Here is a 17,665-nt window from a genome sequence, read left to right on the forward strand (position 1 = left end):
GGCGAATCAACCATTTTGGCGAAATCGAAATTTTAATGAAAATACAATATGTATCCCACTAGCTTTGTTGTGTAAAAATGGCGAATTTTTATCTCTATAGGAAAGTACTTAAAAACGATAATCGACTAAAATTAAATAAATTAAAATTACGAAATAAAAAGCAAATGTGACATATTGGCCTTTTAAAATATTATATAATAATACCTATTATAATGACAGTATTCTTTCTAAGCTTTATTATAAACTTGTTAGATATTTATAATCATCTACAGGTAAAAACAAATAAATGTCAAAAGTTAAAAATCCTCCTCCTGTAAAGTAGCATTTTGGTTAATTCGTCCTTTTTACAAAACACCGACGATATATACAAAATATTTTTGAACAATTCATTGTTTGAATGTATTTTTTTTATATTTATTTCAAAAATTATCCCACTTACAGACCTTTATAATATTTAGGTTGAGCATTTACCATAATAAAAATATCTTTGCGCCAAGAAATGACAGTTAACACAATTGAGTGGTTCACAAGCATAGTGAACCATGTCCATTCTGGTTATTTTTGAGTAAGCTAGGTTCAAACATAATTTTTGAGTATTTCTTATTCTGTGAGGATATGGTTTCCCCTACACAATAACCTAAATGAGCTCTAAATAACACTTCAGTATTGTAATCACACCCTTAAAGATTTAGAAATACTCAAATATTATTTTTGAACCTAGCTTACCGAAAAATAACTAGAATGGACTTGGTTCACTATGCTTGTGAAACACTCAATTGTAATGATTATTTAGATAATAATATGAAAGCCAGTATTTATTATGACTTATTTCTTACTATTAGGCGTTAAGTTCATAATATTGTGTTCATAGTGTTTTTTAAAATGTATACTTTTGAGTACAAAGAGTTTTTAAGATACTAGTATAAGAAAAGGTTAATATTACAAGGTACTAATTACTGTTTATTAAGACAGAAAATAAAACAATAATTTTATTTTATGATAGTTTTATAATATAATTTATAATCTACCAAGAGAACCCACTCCGGAGCCGAGTGATACCTTGCGGACTTTGTCGGCCTCCGGCGACTGTCTGGAAGTTTCTAAAAAATCCGGGCATCTTGAGATGTCTGGAAGCCGGTTCCCTTTGCAGCGTTTCACCCAACCAGCCCACGATTTAAAACCTTCTAGCTCGAAGATTTTGTTGGCGCAGATGGCGTCGTCGCTAATGTCATCGTCAATGAGAGCTGAAAATTTGTACACAAATTATTTTCAGATATCAAAATTTAATTCACTATTATTATCAAGAGTAAAACCACACCAATCAAAAATCGAAATATATCTTACACCACTGAATAGAATATAGCAGTAGCGAAGAGTGACCTTAAGAAGTAGGTAGGCTATGGAAATGTATGTACTTGTCAGTCATACTTACGGGACTAATGTCAACGTAGAATAATACCAGAATTTAGAAATGGTAGGTATTAATTAGTTTTTTTTTTAATTTAATTGAATCTTGATCAAAAAAAAAATATAAAATTTAATTTAATTTTTTAATATTATTACGATTAAATATAATTTAACGGTGTAAAAAAAACTTTACGAAATGATCTTAATTGTTTGATTGAAGGTTGATAATCGAAATCACTTAACTTAATTGCAATTTGATGATTTTTTACCATAATTTTCTATACAAAAATACGACAACTTTACGTTTGGATTATTACGGCATTTCAACGCATGACAACTATTACTTAATATTGTGTATTGATGCCTTTGTTAGTCTGCTACGGATATATTTTTATTAAGGTCGGCTTATAAATAATCGCTTAGTAAGGAGTTTTTGCTATTAATACAGAGTAGTCAGTAGTACTTCTAAACAATTTATTGAATTTAAGAATTATATTTTGAGATCAAGATTACAAATGGATTCCCAGTGTTGAAATAATAATTTTATTTAGTCAACACTAGGGATTAGGTACTATTTAATTTAATTTATGAAATTATCATTATATTATATTTTGTTGAAATTATGGGTATATATTAGGTTTTCTTATATATCCTTGTTTGAATATAAATGCTCTTTATGATCTTACCTTCACATGAGATATTGCAGTCTCCGCCCTTTTTGTTGCCGATTTTGCACCATTTTTTGCTGTTAATCTGAAATTGAATAAATTTATGAAATCATTAGTAGAATACAAATAAAATATAATGTAATGTTTTTCCAGAATGTTAAACAAGAGTTTAATAATTACCACATAATGCAATTAAAAATATGTGTTATAAATTTAGAAATTTTCTTAAAAAAAATGTCTCGAAGCATTACATAGTTTACTTAGGAGTAATATAATTATTTTACTTTGTATTATAATACCTTTATGCCATAATTTTGTGCCATAATGTGACTGCATAGAATAGATTTATTCTTAAAATTTATAGACTGACCAGGAGACAAATATTGACGTCCTCAAACTGTATAGGGTAAAACCAGAAAATTACAGTATCTCGTCCACATTATGAAGGGACAAGTGAAGAACATTCTCCAATTTGTTATCCAAGGGAAGATTAATGGTAAACATAGTAGAAGACGGCGCCTTATTTTTTACCTTATTAAGAACCTCCATGATTTGTACAACTGCAATTTTGCCAAATTGTTTCATTACTTATAGTAAATGATAGAGCAGAATTAATCACCCGCATGATGAATGACGGACTTTCCTTAGGGGATGGCATTTTGAGAAAAAAAATAATTATTTATAATATTATGTTACCTGGAATAGTCCATAATTAAAACTGCCGTTCGATTTTCTGACAACTTTAGTTGTGTTTCGTTCGCTTTCGTTGTCGGCCAAACAGACCCCTGTAAATAAAAAAAAACATTTTTTCTAAAATTATTTTGGTTAGATAACATCAATCTAATTAAAGTATCATTAAAAATACTCCATATTTAAATGGCATTAATTATTATCAATTGAAAACCAGTATTTTTAAAACCTATCACTTGAAAATAATTCCGTCAATAAAAAAAAAATCAAGTAGGTACTCACTTAACCATTTCCGAAGAATTTATCGGTAAGTATGGTAAAAAAGCATCTATTCACATAAGGAAGTGTGGTGAGGAAAATGTGGATATGACTAATTTTATATTATAAATAAGTTCTCATTAAATATTATGTCTTAAAATAAATGACACTGTTTACCGGAAGTACCTATGATTTAATTTATAAGCAGTATTTAGGAAATATTGTGTTAATTAATACTCAGTGTCATATTGAATGGAATTATAATGATCAAATTTTTTAACTAGTAAGTACACTTCAATCAATTTTGGCAATCTGGATTTTGTCCTTTGGCATTTTTAGACATTATGCATATTTTATTTCACGGAAACACACTAGTGACTAGAGTTACTTACTACAGCATAGCTTTTATATTAAGTATACTACGTCACTGGGTTGCATGCGCTGACACTTTGACGTCATGTGATCTTTTCCTATTGAATTGCCATAGCATAATATTATACTCTACCTCGGGCACTATTGAGAGGAATTAAAAGATTTCTTGTCTGTTTCTCCTCCTCACAGTATTACTAAAATCGAAATAATGCTCTTCATCTGCTTGTGTAAAGGTTAAGGTATTTTAATGTTAAAAAAACTTCACGCAATATCAAATACACACTGAATTTAGGAAGCAAAAAATGTAGTAGCGGGGAAAGTAAATGTGGGGGCGGCTTTTAGTTCCAGATACGACCGTAGTGATGTAGAAGACTTGTTATATAAGTTGCACTGTATCTAAGTATATGTGGACTAAATTAAAATATTATTTAAAAACGTAAATAAATGTTCTTTATAGTAATAAAGGACAGCCTAAAATATACCAAATATTAGTTAGAATACTTCTGCATTTAACTGGAGACAGGCTCATAATAAAATAATAATCACTGAAGCGAATCCTCCACCTACCAGAGGCACCTAACGGAAAAATACAAAACTTGCAATTTGAGACATTTTTTTGATAATTTACAAATTAAACTATATTAATTAATACATATGTATCTAAAAATATTAAAAAATATATTTTATATTTTAAGCAAAGACACACTTTTTACAATTTCACAATTTAAAAAAAGTGTTATACAATTGAGTTTGTAAAAGGATCGCAATCTTATTATTAAATATTATTTTAAGGTCATATTTATAATTAAAATTTAGTTTATTATATTTTCTATATTGTAACGAAGAGATTTTTGACTAATTAATAGTTCTATTATTTTAATATTTATTTTAAAACCATCGATTTTTATAAAAATATAAATGTGTATAACTTGAAATCCTTTTATTTACATCAAATCGAGCTTCAATATTGAGACCCCACCTAAATAACATTAGTGATTTATTAATTTAAGCAATTTAAATTGTAAATTATCAAATAAAAAGTTCTCATATTGCAGGTTTCGTATTTTTCTGCTATTTGCCTCTGATAGGTAAATTATTCGCGCTTCACACGATATAAATTTTGTGAAATCACATCTATAAGTAAATAAGTATTTTGTTAAAATAAACAAGTAGCACGAAATATGCTAGATGGGTACTTAAGTGAGAATACAAATCCGTTATCTTGTTATTCCTATTTATTACTGAGATAATACTGCAAGCGCACACAGTTTTAATTATATGCGATTACAACCAGGTAAGTTTACCATCGCAATTAATAGTGCAAAGGTAAATATTATTTGCATTGTTAATGTATAAAATTAAAACAATAATATTATTTATAGAGTACTAAAGCATTGTTTAAAGGTAATATAGATACATAAAATAATATTAAGTAAATCTATAAACAATATAGACTTGAGAGCAACTGAGAGTCTATAAAATGAGGTTCAATAAGTATAAATATGGAAATATGTGTACTTAATCTAATAATATAAAATTAAGCTAAATAAGCCGTGTAACATACTAGGTCAGCAATATAACACGAATATTTAATAGGTTATAATATAATAAAATACTCATTAATACCTTCGTCATTTGATTAAGTTGATATCAACTAAGTGAATTTATAGATTTTAATATCACAACAGTAATATTTTTAAATTAAGAAACGTATTTAAGGCCTTGTCCACATGGCGTGTTTTGACTCGCGCGCATTCCAGATACACGTGACCTCATTGAGCCGTCCACATACACTCGCGCCATGATGGTTATTGCGCGCGGTCAAGGTACAAGTGACCTCATTGAGGTGTCCACATGCAATCGCGGCGAGATACGCGTCATGTGGACAAGGCCTAACGGACACTATCATTTGAACATCTACTGTGGATATTTTACCATATATAATAATGATTTTTGTGATAGAATATTGTTTTAAAGTTCCAATATTCATAAACCAGAATTAATAAGAATTTAATACAATATTATCGTGGTTACATATAATTTAAATTCCAGTATAACATAATATTTTTCTCATAATATTAAAACAATATAATTATGAATATTATGTTAATTAATATGTTAATTGATGATATTGAAGTGATTACATCGTAAATGCCATCGTTATCATAATAATATCGGAATATAATGTGATATTGTTATTAAAAGATATTATGTAAGTACATATTTTTATTAATACAAATTGCTTATATTTAAATATTGGAACATAACTACTCACCAAAAGGTGATATTTAGGTATAATTAGTAAACAAGATGAGAGAAAGATGTCTATCTTTTAAAAGATAGTCCCGAAAAACTTATTTTTGAAGAAACTGGCATTTGAATGTCAAAGGAGTCACTTATCACGTATAGTGCGAGTTTTATATCAAGTCTTCTACGTCACAGCGCTGCATACGCTGGCATTATTATATCACGTGTTCTTCGTGGTGACTTACTGAAGCAGATACCTTAACTCTGGCACTTTCGAGAGGAATTAAATGTTTCTCCTCCTCACAATATATTGTCATCTACAATCGAAATAATGCACTTCGTTTACTTCTGCAGATGTTTAGGATTTTTGATGTTAATAAAACTTTACTCTATATTATCAAATACACTGAATTATGGTCACGGTGAATGTAGCAGCGGGGAAAGTAAATGCGGGGGCAGGTTTTAGTTCCAGAAATGACTCCAATGAGGTAGAGGACTAGATACTTTAAAAGTCGCACTGTAGGATATGCAAATGGATGAAAAGTAGAGGATAGCATCTGTGGTGCAATTGGTAGCTAGTCCAGCTGTTAATCGAACGGTCGCAGGCTTGATGCGAACTATTCCCATCACCACCCGTCATATATGCACGGCCGCTTTCCATGACGCTTTAAACGTGTCTGAAAGAAGTGATTTTAAGTGCTCATTCCGTCCCAAGACGGAACCGCACGGGACTGGTGCTGCAACCATATACCGTAGTCCTTAAAGAAGAAAGTTAAGAAAGATTTTTTTTTTGTTTTTGGACTGGCTCTGCTGTCCGCTAACTATGAGCGTTATTTTATTTCACCCTTTCATGTTAATTTATTGATAATGATATTATATTATAATAGTATATATTATTTTCGATAAAGTGAGCATGTAGATATAGCTCAGTGGTTTAGCAATCGATTGCAGATCAAAATCTAATAGCATTATTGCTATTTAATTATGCATACATCAGTTTTTTCACTCTACCGGATTTTTTTGGTTTATTGCGTATAAAATGTTTCATATCGAAAAAATCTACCTACGCCATTGTTGTAACGAGTTTATCATAGTTATATTATTCTCTAACGGCAGTTTCCCTACGTCATGCTATAATTCGAGGAACATGGATAAATTGACCAAATATATTATATTATGATAGTAATCATAATCAAATCATGTACCTAAGCTGGAAAGACAATTTGGAAATACCAGTCATATAAAATTAAAATTACTTTATCAATACAAGGCAATTTGCAGTCAGATATTCAATATAGAAATAATACAATGAATAAATATAATAATGTTTGATTTATAATAGATGTAATTATAATATAATATAGTCATATTATGATCATATTATTGAGTGTGTTGGTAGTATGATAATATTGGAAACATAGTATCAAGATTAATAGAATAAGATTAACCAACGAGAGAGAAAAGAGCTAAGTACGAGCAGTCGCGAAGAGAGGCCAACGAGACTATAACAACAAAGAAGCGAGCATACCTAAATGCAACAGTGCTTAAAATGGAAAACGACTTTAGGAATAACAGATCGAGAGACGCATACAAAGGGGTCAACTTTTTCAAAAAAGGATTTATACCCACTACCTGCCTATGCCGGACGAAAACGGGAGAGATTATAGGTGATGAAGAAGGAATTAAACGAAGATGGATGAAATTCTTCAAGGAACTCCTGAACCCTAACTTACAAGATGAAAATACTCCACCGGATCCGCGACTACAGCACCAGTGCAACGAACTATGCATCTCTCCACCCACGCTTAGTGAAACCGAACGAACTATTATGACACTTAAGAATCATAAAGCACCAGGAGCCGATAACATCCCTGCAGAACTTCTAAAGTATAGTGGACACCGATTAATAGCAGCAGTGCATGAGTTAATGCTTAAAATTTGGGAGTCCGAAAGCATTCCAGCGGATTGGCAGATCAACGTTATCTGTCCAATATATAAAAAAGGAGACAGACTGCGATGTGAAAATTTCAGAGGGATATCACTCCTGAGCACAAGTTATAAGGTATTCACAATGATCCTGAAGACAAAACTGGAAGGTTACGCGGAAAACATAGTAAGTGAATACCAAGCTGGCTTTAGGGCAAGAAGGTCTACAACGGATCTGCTCTTCACAGTTCGCCAAATACTGGAAAAATGCTAGGAATTCTATGTGGACATTTATCAGCTCTTTATTGATTTTAAGCAGGCATATGACAGCATCGACCGGGAAAAACTATTCACTGTCCTTCTAGACTTTGAAATTCCACCAAAACTAGTCAGGCTTGTTAGAATCACACTGCTGAATACACTTTCCCAGGTGAAGGTGAATGGCCAACTGACGGAGGGCTTTGAAGCATCTCGGGGTCTTAAGCAAGGAGACGGATTGGCCCCCATGCTGTTCAACTTAGCCCTCAAATCCGCTCTCAGAAAGTATCAAGTGAACAGGAGCGGCACTATATTAAGCAGACCGAGCCAATTGGTTGGCTACGCAGACGACATCAACATGATGGGTAGATCCATACAGATTGTGAAGAAAGAATTTGACCACCTCTAAAGGGCCGCACTAGAGATTGGCTTAAGAGTAAATGAAAACAATACCAAAGTCATGGTACAAAGCCGACAAAATCAGAGTAGGCTAGGCCAAATTTCCAGTTTTGGAAACCATCAATTTGAGGCTGTCAACCGGTTCACATACCTGGGTTCCAATATTACAAAAGAGAACGAGGAACTGGAAGAAATAAAAGCCCGAATAACCGCTGCAAATAAATCGTACTTCTCATTGCTGCCTATACTCAAATCCAGAAATGTCCACAGAAAAACTAAGACGCGGCTCTATAAAACCGTCATACGCACAGTCGTTGCATACGGGTGCGAGTCATGGACGCTAAATGTGAAAGCAGCTGAAATGGTGGATTGCTTTGAGAGAAAGATCCTTAGACGGATATACGGACCCATGAATGATGGTGGGGAGTGGAGAATTAGGTACAACACGGAACTATACCGCTTATACCAAGATACAAAACTCTCCAACTTCATAAAACTACAGAGGCTAAACTGGGCAGGCCATGTCCAGCGCATCCCTGAGTCACGGATACCGAAGAAGATCCTCGAAAGAAACCCAGGGGGGAAAAGGCCAGTGGGAAAACCACGCACACGATGGGGTGATAGTGTTGCAAAGGATGCCAACCAGCTGCTAAAGGTCGGGAACTGGAAAGGACGTGCGGAGGACCGTTCCGGCTGGAGGACAGCGGTGGAGGAGGCCAGGGCTCGACTTGAGCTGTAGCGCCATCGAAGAAGAAGAAGAAGAAGAAGTATCAAGATTAATATTTTGCACGATGTTAGGATAAAAATATCGTGATTCAAAATTAGTAAGTTGTAGCAACGTTAAAATTTGATCCAAATTAAGATTGTTATATACCTACTAGCTGGAATATATAACATGCTGTCATACTTTGAAATTTCTCTCACGTGGTATTTAATATCAATTTTTTCAATACGATGTAAGATTTTAACAGTGTCATAAATTAGTTATTAAATTACGTAAATAACCGATTAATGGATGTTGTATACGTAAAAGTTACGAAGATACAATGTTACATACAAGACAGGGGTAGAACATCCGACTTAGCTATAAGAGACTTCTTACGAAGGGTCGATTATAGTAATTGAAATAAATTCATAATGTGATGCATAATAACGATACTATGGTTCGAATCTTGGGTTTTGCAAATACACATGTTTTTCAATTTCTCGTAAAAATAAAAATCTCTTAAAACAAACCTCCACTCCACTCTATGGATGCTCATATTATGATCCTGTTAGTATTGGACTTGGTCAAAAGAAGAAATAAGGTTTATTTACAAAATCGGTTTGATATAAAAATTAAATTATTATTTAATTATCAAATTAAATTATTATTTAATTATTAAATTAAATTATTCCAATACAATTCATTTTGATGCAGGGTTTTGAATATGTAAGTGTCCTATGAAAATTAACCACGCATTATGGACGTGCAATAGTGAGTTGCAACTTTCAATACACTGATGAGTGTCAATGCATTAACCGAGAGCAGTTGTAGTATGATGTATACTTGACATGTGTTTAAGTTTATCCTGTATTATTCCACACTCAAGATCAGTTGCCTGCTTCTCCACACCCGTTAGGTATTTCAGTTCCTCTTATTTCTGACTTCCATGATAATAACTATCATATTATACTATTAATACAAAAAGATTATTTTCATATATTATTACCCCAGACATCACCACCAGCATCCATCAGCTCTCTTATTACGTAATCGCAAGTATGTTATTGTTGGAATTTTTTTTATTAATAATTTAATTTCCTAATTTTTTATTTTAATAGCTGTCCAATATTTTTTTTCTCTCTTAATCCTTAATCATTCATAAAAGAATTACATTTTGTGCAACGTGCCTGTCGATATAAAACTTTTACACTTTCCCAATACAGATTGTATTATAAGTGTGCTGTAAAAACGAATGTTTTGGATAATGTACCGTGACAAAAAAGATTGGGCAGCAGTCATACAGATGATAACAATTATTAAAAGGTAGGTACCTACTCGAAAAATAAGCGATGCCAAAGCAGGTTACCTACAGTTTTTTACCTGTTTATTTACGATGTTTTTTTTATTATTTTTTGCGTGATAAATTGTAAGAAACACTTGTAAAAAAAACAAGCTTAACATTTGAAGTATTATTGTCTTATTTTTCCTCCATCTGAACTCGTATTGAATCAATAAAATAGCAGTTCTGAAGGAGCTTGTTATTATTAATTACTATTATTGTAAAAAAAAAGAATGACAGTAATTTGTTGATGGTGGGTGCCTTAATATCATATTTTATGAATATGTAATACGTCTTTATTTATAATAGCCATACAATTATCGCATATTGTATGAGTTGGAAAACTAAGTATTTATTATTATATATAAATGGCATGTTATCACTAAGAGTGTATTGACCAACGGATGTGGTTTTCTCACCACATTTAAATTTAAAAAATACGTCTACACTTTTATCTTATCTATTAATATCGGTTAGTGCATTCCTTAATATTAGTAATTTATCTATGATCTTATACCTAATCATAATATACATATACCGGATGGATGATCATCAGATTATCTTAAATATTTTTAATTCCATGTTAATAAGAAAATTATAATATAAGACATCTTTCAGGTTTAAAAATGTGAGTTTATGAGATGGTTACGTGTAACTTGTACGGAAAACTTTTCATATAGTGGAAAATAAGGTCAAATCACAAATTAATGTGCACAATTAAAAAAAAATGTCAGTTATCATATATATTAGAAATCGATGATGTACCATTTATATAAAAATATAGATTCTGACAGTTATATAACTAGTAACTGGTAGCTACTAACTTACATTTTAGTCATTCTGAATATTTCCGTTAGTTACCTTTTTATACTTATGATTTTAATTAATAAAAGTATTAATACTATTAATTCATTCAAAATAATTATTATTAGCTAGATATTAAGATAACGTATTCTATAAAATTAAAAATAATTAGTATTATCATTTTATAAAATGACAGTGTATCAAATAAATAAGGGCTCGAAATGGACCGAAGCGCACCAGAGCGCGGTTCCGGTTCATGAAGTCACAAAAATTATCACTCCATCTTGTGGAAAAAATAATTTGACCATCTGTGCTAGATATGTCACAAAAAATAAATCTAACATACTTATTTTTTATAAAATGTAATATATAAAATTAGATAACCATGTGAATACTTTTGGAAAATTGTTAAGCGCTCCGGTTTGTAAAGTTTTCCATTTCGAGCGCTGAAATAAATATCAAATCAATAAATAAATACGTACTCTTCATAATTTCTTGAACATATAAAATTAAGTAATATAAGTAACATTAATAGAGAAGATTGTATATTAAAGCGAATGAAATATTTTTATAAAATACAAAAATAATTTCAATCTACTATGTTGAGACTGTAATGAGCATTTACTATTTTAATTTTAGTTGAATATAATGCATGATGTGTGGAATTTTTGGGTTATTCAGCTTAACCTGAAAATGTCAAAAGAAATTAAATTACGTCAGTTAATTTAAAATATAATTTTTGGATGGTAACTTCTTTACAGTGCGGAGCTAGATCTTTTTATACAAATTTTAGTTTGGATTGCAGGCCAATAATTTTAAACTGTATTGGTGTCACTGACTTCACAAGTTGCAAGTTCATAATTTACGGATATAATATTAATTCCATAATAATTGGCACTATTTGTGACATTGGCATTTGAATAAAGGTCTTATAACATAGGTTTTTTTTTTACATTAAATTAATGTTAGCCACTAAACTTGTTCATCCAATTAGATCCAAGCTCACAAACGACACAACTCGTCCATTTTGCGTGCGTTTTATTGTATTATAATATTCTTTGCCAAATTCTCGTAATTAGTTAATCAATTAAATCTACAGTAATCGTCATATTAATAATCACTTAGTGTCAAAATTTCGCCATTAATATAATACAATATTACATATATTTAGAATTGCATAATAATATTATGATACTAAAATAAATCGAAAATTAACATTTCCTAGTACTCATAAATACAAAACGCTAAACAAATAATATTTAACTGGCAAGCTGATTAAATAGATCATTAATTGTAATAATCTAATTGGTTTTTCTCAGAACACCGAATACTGGATGTCCAATAATACTCGGTGGTCGTGTTATGAATATTTTAAATTTCATTCAATGCCATCGTCAAAAATTACAATATAATAACAAAACAACAATCCAATAGGTATATTAAGTGTTACGTTATTTTTATATTCCTTTTATTTTTAGATTGACAAGTAAATTTACCAATTCGTTCCAATGCGAGTAACAATGACTTAACTTATAATATATTATATATTTTGAAAAATGAAAATAAATATAAATTTTACCATAAATTATAAATCAGTTTAAATAAATTATTTATTTTTAATATTTCCGATACCAAAAATGTCGTTATTTTATTGAAAATAATAGTTAACAATAATACTTGGCTATAAATACACAACAGATAAAAATAATAATGATTTTAATACATGCACGTTTTAAGAACTATTCTTCAATAAAAACTTGAGATAAGGTTATTAAGTATTTTTAATATTTAATATCATGATGATGGATCACTGTAGAGAATAATATCGTATTCGTTTATGAAGTCGTTTGTATCGGAATCGAGTTTTGTTTATGATAAATTAATATATTACTATATTATTATTGCTTTTTGAATATTTGTTTGACCCGGATAATATGTCAAGAAAAGGGTTACATCGAGGCTTACAGCGGATCCACGTGGAATTGTAGAGCCAATTTTTTAAAAAGTTAAAAATTTCCTAAAAAAGGCTGTTAAGAAAGTTCATCGTGAGGCAGTCTACTACTGATTCAAATTCAATTTTTTTTTTTTTTTTTACATATAATGAACATTGCAAATTGTTAATTTAAGACGTTTACAACATAACATTGCGAAGCAATTACATATTAATACAACATAAGTATATAAGAAGGTACTGTTCGGTTATCAGGAATACAGCGGAAAACACATTTTGAAAATACCTGATATACTGGATTATTTGTTAATTTGGGTTAGTTTAGGTTAGGTTGGGTTAGGTTTGGTTTGACAAATAATCCAGTTTGTTGGTTATTTTCAAAATGTGTTTTCAGCTGTATTCCTGATAACCGAACAGTACCAAAAGAAATAGATCAGCATTAAACAGTAGAAAAGTGTAAATACAAAAAAAATAGACACAAGGAATTACACCAAATGAGCTAAGCAGTCACTATTTTAAAAATTTATAAATTCATATCGGACTATTATAGAGTCAGTGAAAGAAGCACAAAGCCAATATTGAAAGCTTTCTTCAAGAAATTCGGTGATTTGAATTTTTATAACGTGGACCTCAGTCCATTTTCGTCTTTTGCATCCTACGCAAAATCAACAACGATATTGCAATCGACAACATTCATATTTTTAACGTCTAAGTGAAGGCTTCATATCAATTTTTGGAGTTTTAGAGCATCTCCAAATTTACATAAGTATAGTACATTTTCATCGCCTATGTATCAAGTTTTTAGTAAACGGAAAATAGAGAAGAAATGAGCGTGACAGAAAAACCTAGCAGATTAATATAGACTTATCTTTTTATTTTAGAATAGAATAAACATAGCTATTTTGTTACGACCAACAGTAATTATCATTCTGTTACTACCTGTTATCAGTATTTATACGTAATGAATTTTTTTCTTCGTTACTGCTTTCAACAAACGTTAATTTTCCTGAATATTTTAATAAATCTTTTATACAAAAAATATTTTATTCAAGTGGTGTTTATTTGGTAGAACTTCATTTTAATAATTTAATAGTTCATCAAAACTGTACAGTAATTTAGTGTGTTTTTTACGATAATCCATAATAATTATATAAAACTACCGATCACAAGATAAACTATTTGCTTTTCTCTACGTCACCCACCATACCATTATGAAGGCGTACACTGTGGCGCAACGGACGTTAAGTGCCCTTAAAAATTATATTAAGAGTATACCAGGAGCAATTTTCTAAGATTTCGGATGGCGTAAACTAGAGTCTGCGTGATATCTATGCTAATATTATAAACTACGTTGATATTAAGGCTATACCCCAGTTGAGGCATGGTCTAAAAAGATCGTGGCTAGGCGATGCGCGGATTGTGCAAATGACGCGTGCCGAACGAAATATAATTTATCATATAAATTCAACGTGCGTCCATTTAATGTTCTGTTTATTGTTCTATTAGTAACAATAATAATATATTCATTGACATGTTTTCTTTTTCAAGTAAATGGGTAACGTTTTTTAGTCATATTTACACGATGTAAGAATTGATACCCCCGTCGCCATCACGAAACAAATTGACGTGTTCACAGCTCAACGTCCGGTTGCCAGCGAGTCCAAAATTTCGTCGCACCTATAGTTGAAAACTATTTGCCGTTTCACTGAAGTACCGTCTTAAACTTTCTCGCTCGCTGTAAAATGCCGCAAACTTGAGCTGAGAAATTTTAGTTAACAAATCCAACTGAGGGTCAGACCGACTTAAATAAACTACTACATAAATGATTGTTGTCTTGCTATCAATATTTAATTTGTATAGAATCAATTGAAACATACAAATAATTGATGTCACTAAATTTTTGTCGTATAATAATATTATGATGTTGGGAATACAGTATCATTAATAAAATATATATAATGTTATTCACGTTGTGCGGTCAGAATCATACATTTTTGTTAAGTCTTCAGTATATTGAATTTAATAACATTATTTAAATTGTTACCACAGTTCTAGTTAATTATATCTCCAATTTTTGTGATAATTTAGTTCGAATATTAAACCTGAATACAATTTTTATTTATTGTGTCAACTGTCAATTCATGGTGGAAATGCATTGTATTATTAATTTAATTTAATAAAACACAAGCAGTTTAAAATGTGCCTCCGAGGCAGACGAAACCGGTCCAGATTTATTTATTAAAAGTGGAATAAGTACTAAAAATCTTGCGTTTTATTAAATTAAATTAAACTAAATACATCGGTACTGTGATAGCAGACGGTTGTAACTGCAGTTTTTTCACTTTTTGTTTTCTTCCATAGTATGTTCCAAATAATTGTACATTATTTTTGATGTAGAAAATTATTAGAGCTGCAACCTAAATGGTCACAAAGTGATGTTAACAGATATCTGCATCTGACCAAATGTGAGAAAGGTTGATATGGCAAAAATATATATCTGCTTAACATTCAGGATAACAATAAAACTCTTTTTAAAAGAAATGAATAATAGTTTTGTGAATTCCGATTATTTTGATATAAAATACTAAAATAATCTGATAAACTAATTTGTCGAACTGATTTCAAAACTTTGTTTTTGCTCTCCTATAAAATTGTGTTAATAGCAGTTATAGCCGTTTGCTATCACAGTACCGACATAATAATATTATGATGTTGCTACTATAAGATATATTATACTTACAAGAATTGTTAGTGGTAAAGATGTAAGCCGATTGACAATATTAACAATAGTTTACTGGTGAAATTATACAGGGATAACAGCTAACTGTTACTACTAATATACGGACTATTAAACAATTTTTTTCTTTACAACGTGTCAGAAAAGAAGTAAAAAATATCATGTTAAAATGTGTGTTTGACACTTACAGTTGCTGATAAAAGTCCTTTGATAGTTTTGCTTCAACAGTTCTTTGGCCAGTTGACATCTCGTGAATTGTTTACATTCAGTTTGGTAGAGTCCAACCAACGCAATCACGAAGGCCAGTCTCAGGAAGTGACCAAGTTGCGCGCGCATCGTGATATTACGGAGTCTACTGTACGGCAAACACTAGAAAACTGCGCGTACAACTGACGGGCGCATAATTTTATTGTATCGACAATAGTAATTATTGCTGCAAAGCAGACGTTCCCAAATGATGGTTCACTACTAATATATCGTCACCTCAATACTACAACTAGATAACTCTGATTAAATTTGGTTGTTGTTGGTAAAATGATATTTAAACTTTACTTGGTTAACATGAATCTAGACTAAAATTAGTATTTAAAATAAAAATGAAAAATTGTGCTAATATTATTGGGAACAATTGAATAATGTTGAATTGTATGAAAAAATATTGTGGATACATTATGTTATTTACTTAATGCATTTATGGTTTTAAAGTTATCTAATATTTTCAAACACAAAATTGATACAGCTCCCATTAAATTACATAGTTTTATCATTTTGTAGATAAGGAAATGTAAAATCATATTTAATAGCTATCTCAAAAATAGTACAAATCAAGTTATCTAGTTAGAGTATTGAGGTGACGATATAGAAATGGCAACATCGAAGATTTATATATCTCCCTAATTACGTGTCGCTTTTGGTCAATTTATGGTAGGTAGGTGCCATAGTAGTAATTTCATCTTATTTTTCTTTTCTCATTCTCATCTCAAATTCTCATCCATAGACTCTCAGACACAAAATTTATATATGTTTGTATGAGAGTCTATGGATGAGAATTTAGGTATGTATATTTGTATAATATATATATATATATATATTATATTAGGTGAGTTATATATTATATTAAGCGAGTTTATATGTATAATTTTGTTTTTGTTAAAAAATAATGTTATGAAAGTAGGTACCTTGTAAGAGTATTATTAAAGACTAATATATCATAGTTAACTCGATTAATTATTTTTTCTTAGAATTGACAATTTACACCTCTTGAGTGTAGTATTTTTATTGTTATAAAGAATTTTGACCTATTATTAGGTTTGACGATTTATTATAATAATATGCTGTCCAGTGTATTGTTATTAATAAGAGAGGGTTTTTACGAATTAGGTTTTTTACTTCAGCTATTCATAATTTGTTAATTGTATTTTTTGTTGTAATTTCTGACTAAATAGGTAGATAATGGAGTTTTTACCTACTTTATTGTATCGATTTACTATATAAGGTAGAGTTAAGGGTGTTCGTTGTCAGTGTGTATTTGCCTTTGGTGAGTGTACACGACGCCTGAAGATGCCAAAAAACGAAATCCGGGTCGCAAAAAACGACTTAAATGGAATAGTATAGAGCTTGAATCCATTAGAATGTATATATGATTTTTTTGCGTATTAATATTTACATACATCATATATTTAATAAAAGGGATCGCCATCAAAAAAGGTTGGGAAACGTTTCGGCAGAGTGTGTTAAAATACATTAACAAGGTCACGTGTGTTTGTTGTTACCAGTGCGGGAAGTTCAATGTTTACATGAAATACTTATTATTAAATTGTATAAAAATGTACTCTAGATTACTCATTTTTTTGGCAACAAACTATTGCCAAAATAATTACAAGATAAAAAAAACTTTTTTTAT

The 17,665-nt window shown here is 30.5% G+C and overlaps 2 protein-coding genes across 5 annotated transcripts in view; one reads left to right on the top strand and one right to left on the bottom strand.

The window, feature by feature from the left end:
* LOC147075017 (uncharacterized) overlaps positions 1-17,665 on the top strand; it is a 227,484-nt gene that overhangs the window by 130,562 nt on the left and 79,257 nt on the right. The window lies entirely within an intron of this gene.
* On the bottom strand, positions 876-16,139 carry LOC147075019 (lysozyme-like). Its single transcript, XM_085942953.1, has 4 exons — positions 15,951-16,139; positions 2,772-2,860; positions 2,094-2,160; positions 876-1,244 (listed from the first exon to the last, which is right to left on the bottom strand). Exons 1-4 carry the CDS (start codon positions 16,096-16,098, stop codon positions 1,018-1,020), a joined length of 531 nt encoding a protein of 176 aa, XP_085799079.1. The 5' UTR covers positions 16,099-16,139; the 3' UTR covers positions 876-1,017.

This window comes from Rhyacophila brunnea, unplaced genomic scaffold (genome assembly GCF_057557595.1).
Source record: "Rhyacophila brunnea isolate RB1 unplaced genomic scaffold, BYU_Rbru_1.0 scaffold_15, whole genome shotgun sequence".
NCBI lineage: Eukaryota > Metazoa > Arthropoda > Insecta > Trichoptera > Rhyacophilidae > Rhyacophila > Rhyacophila brunnea.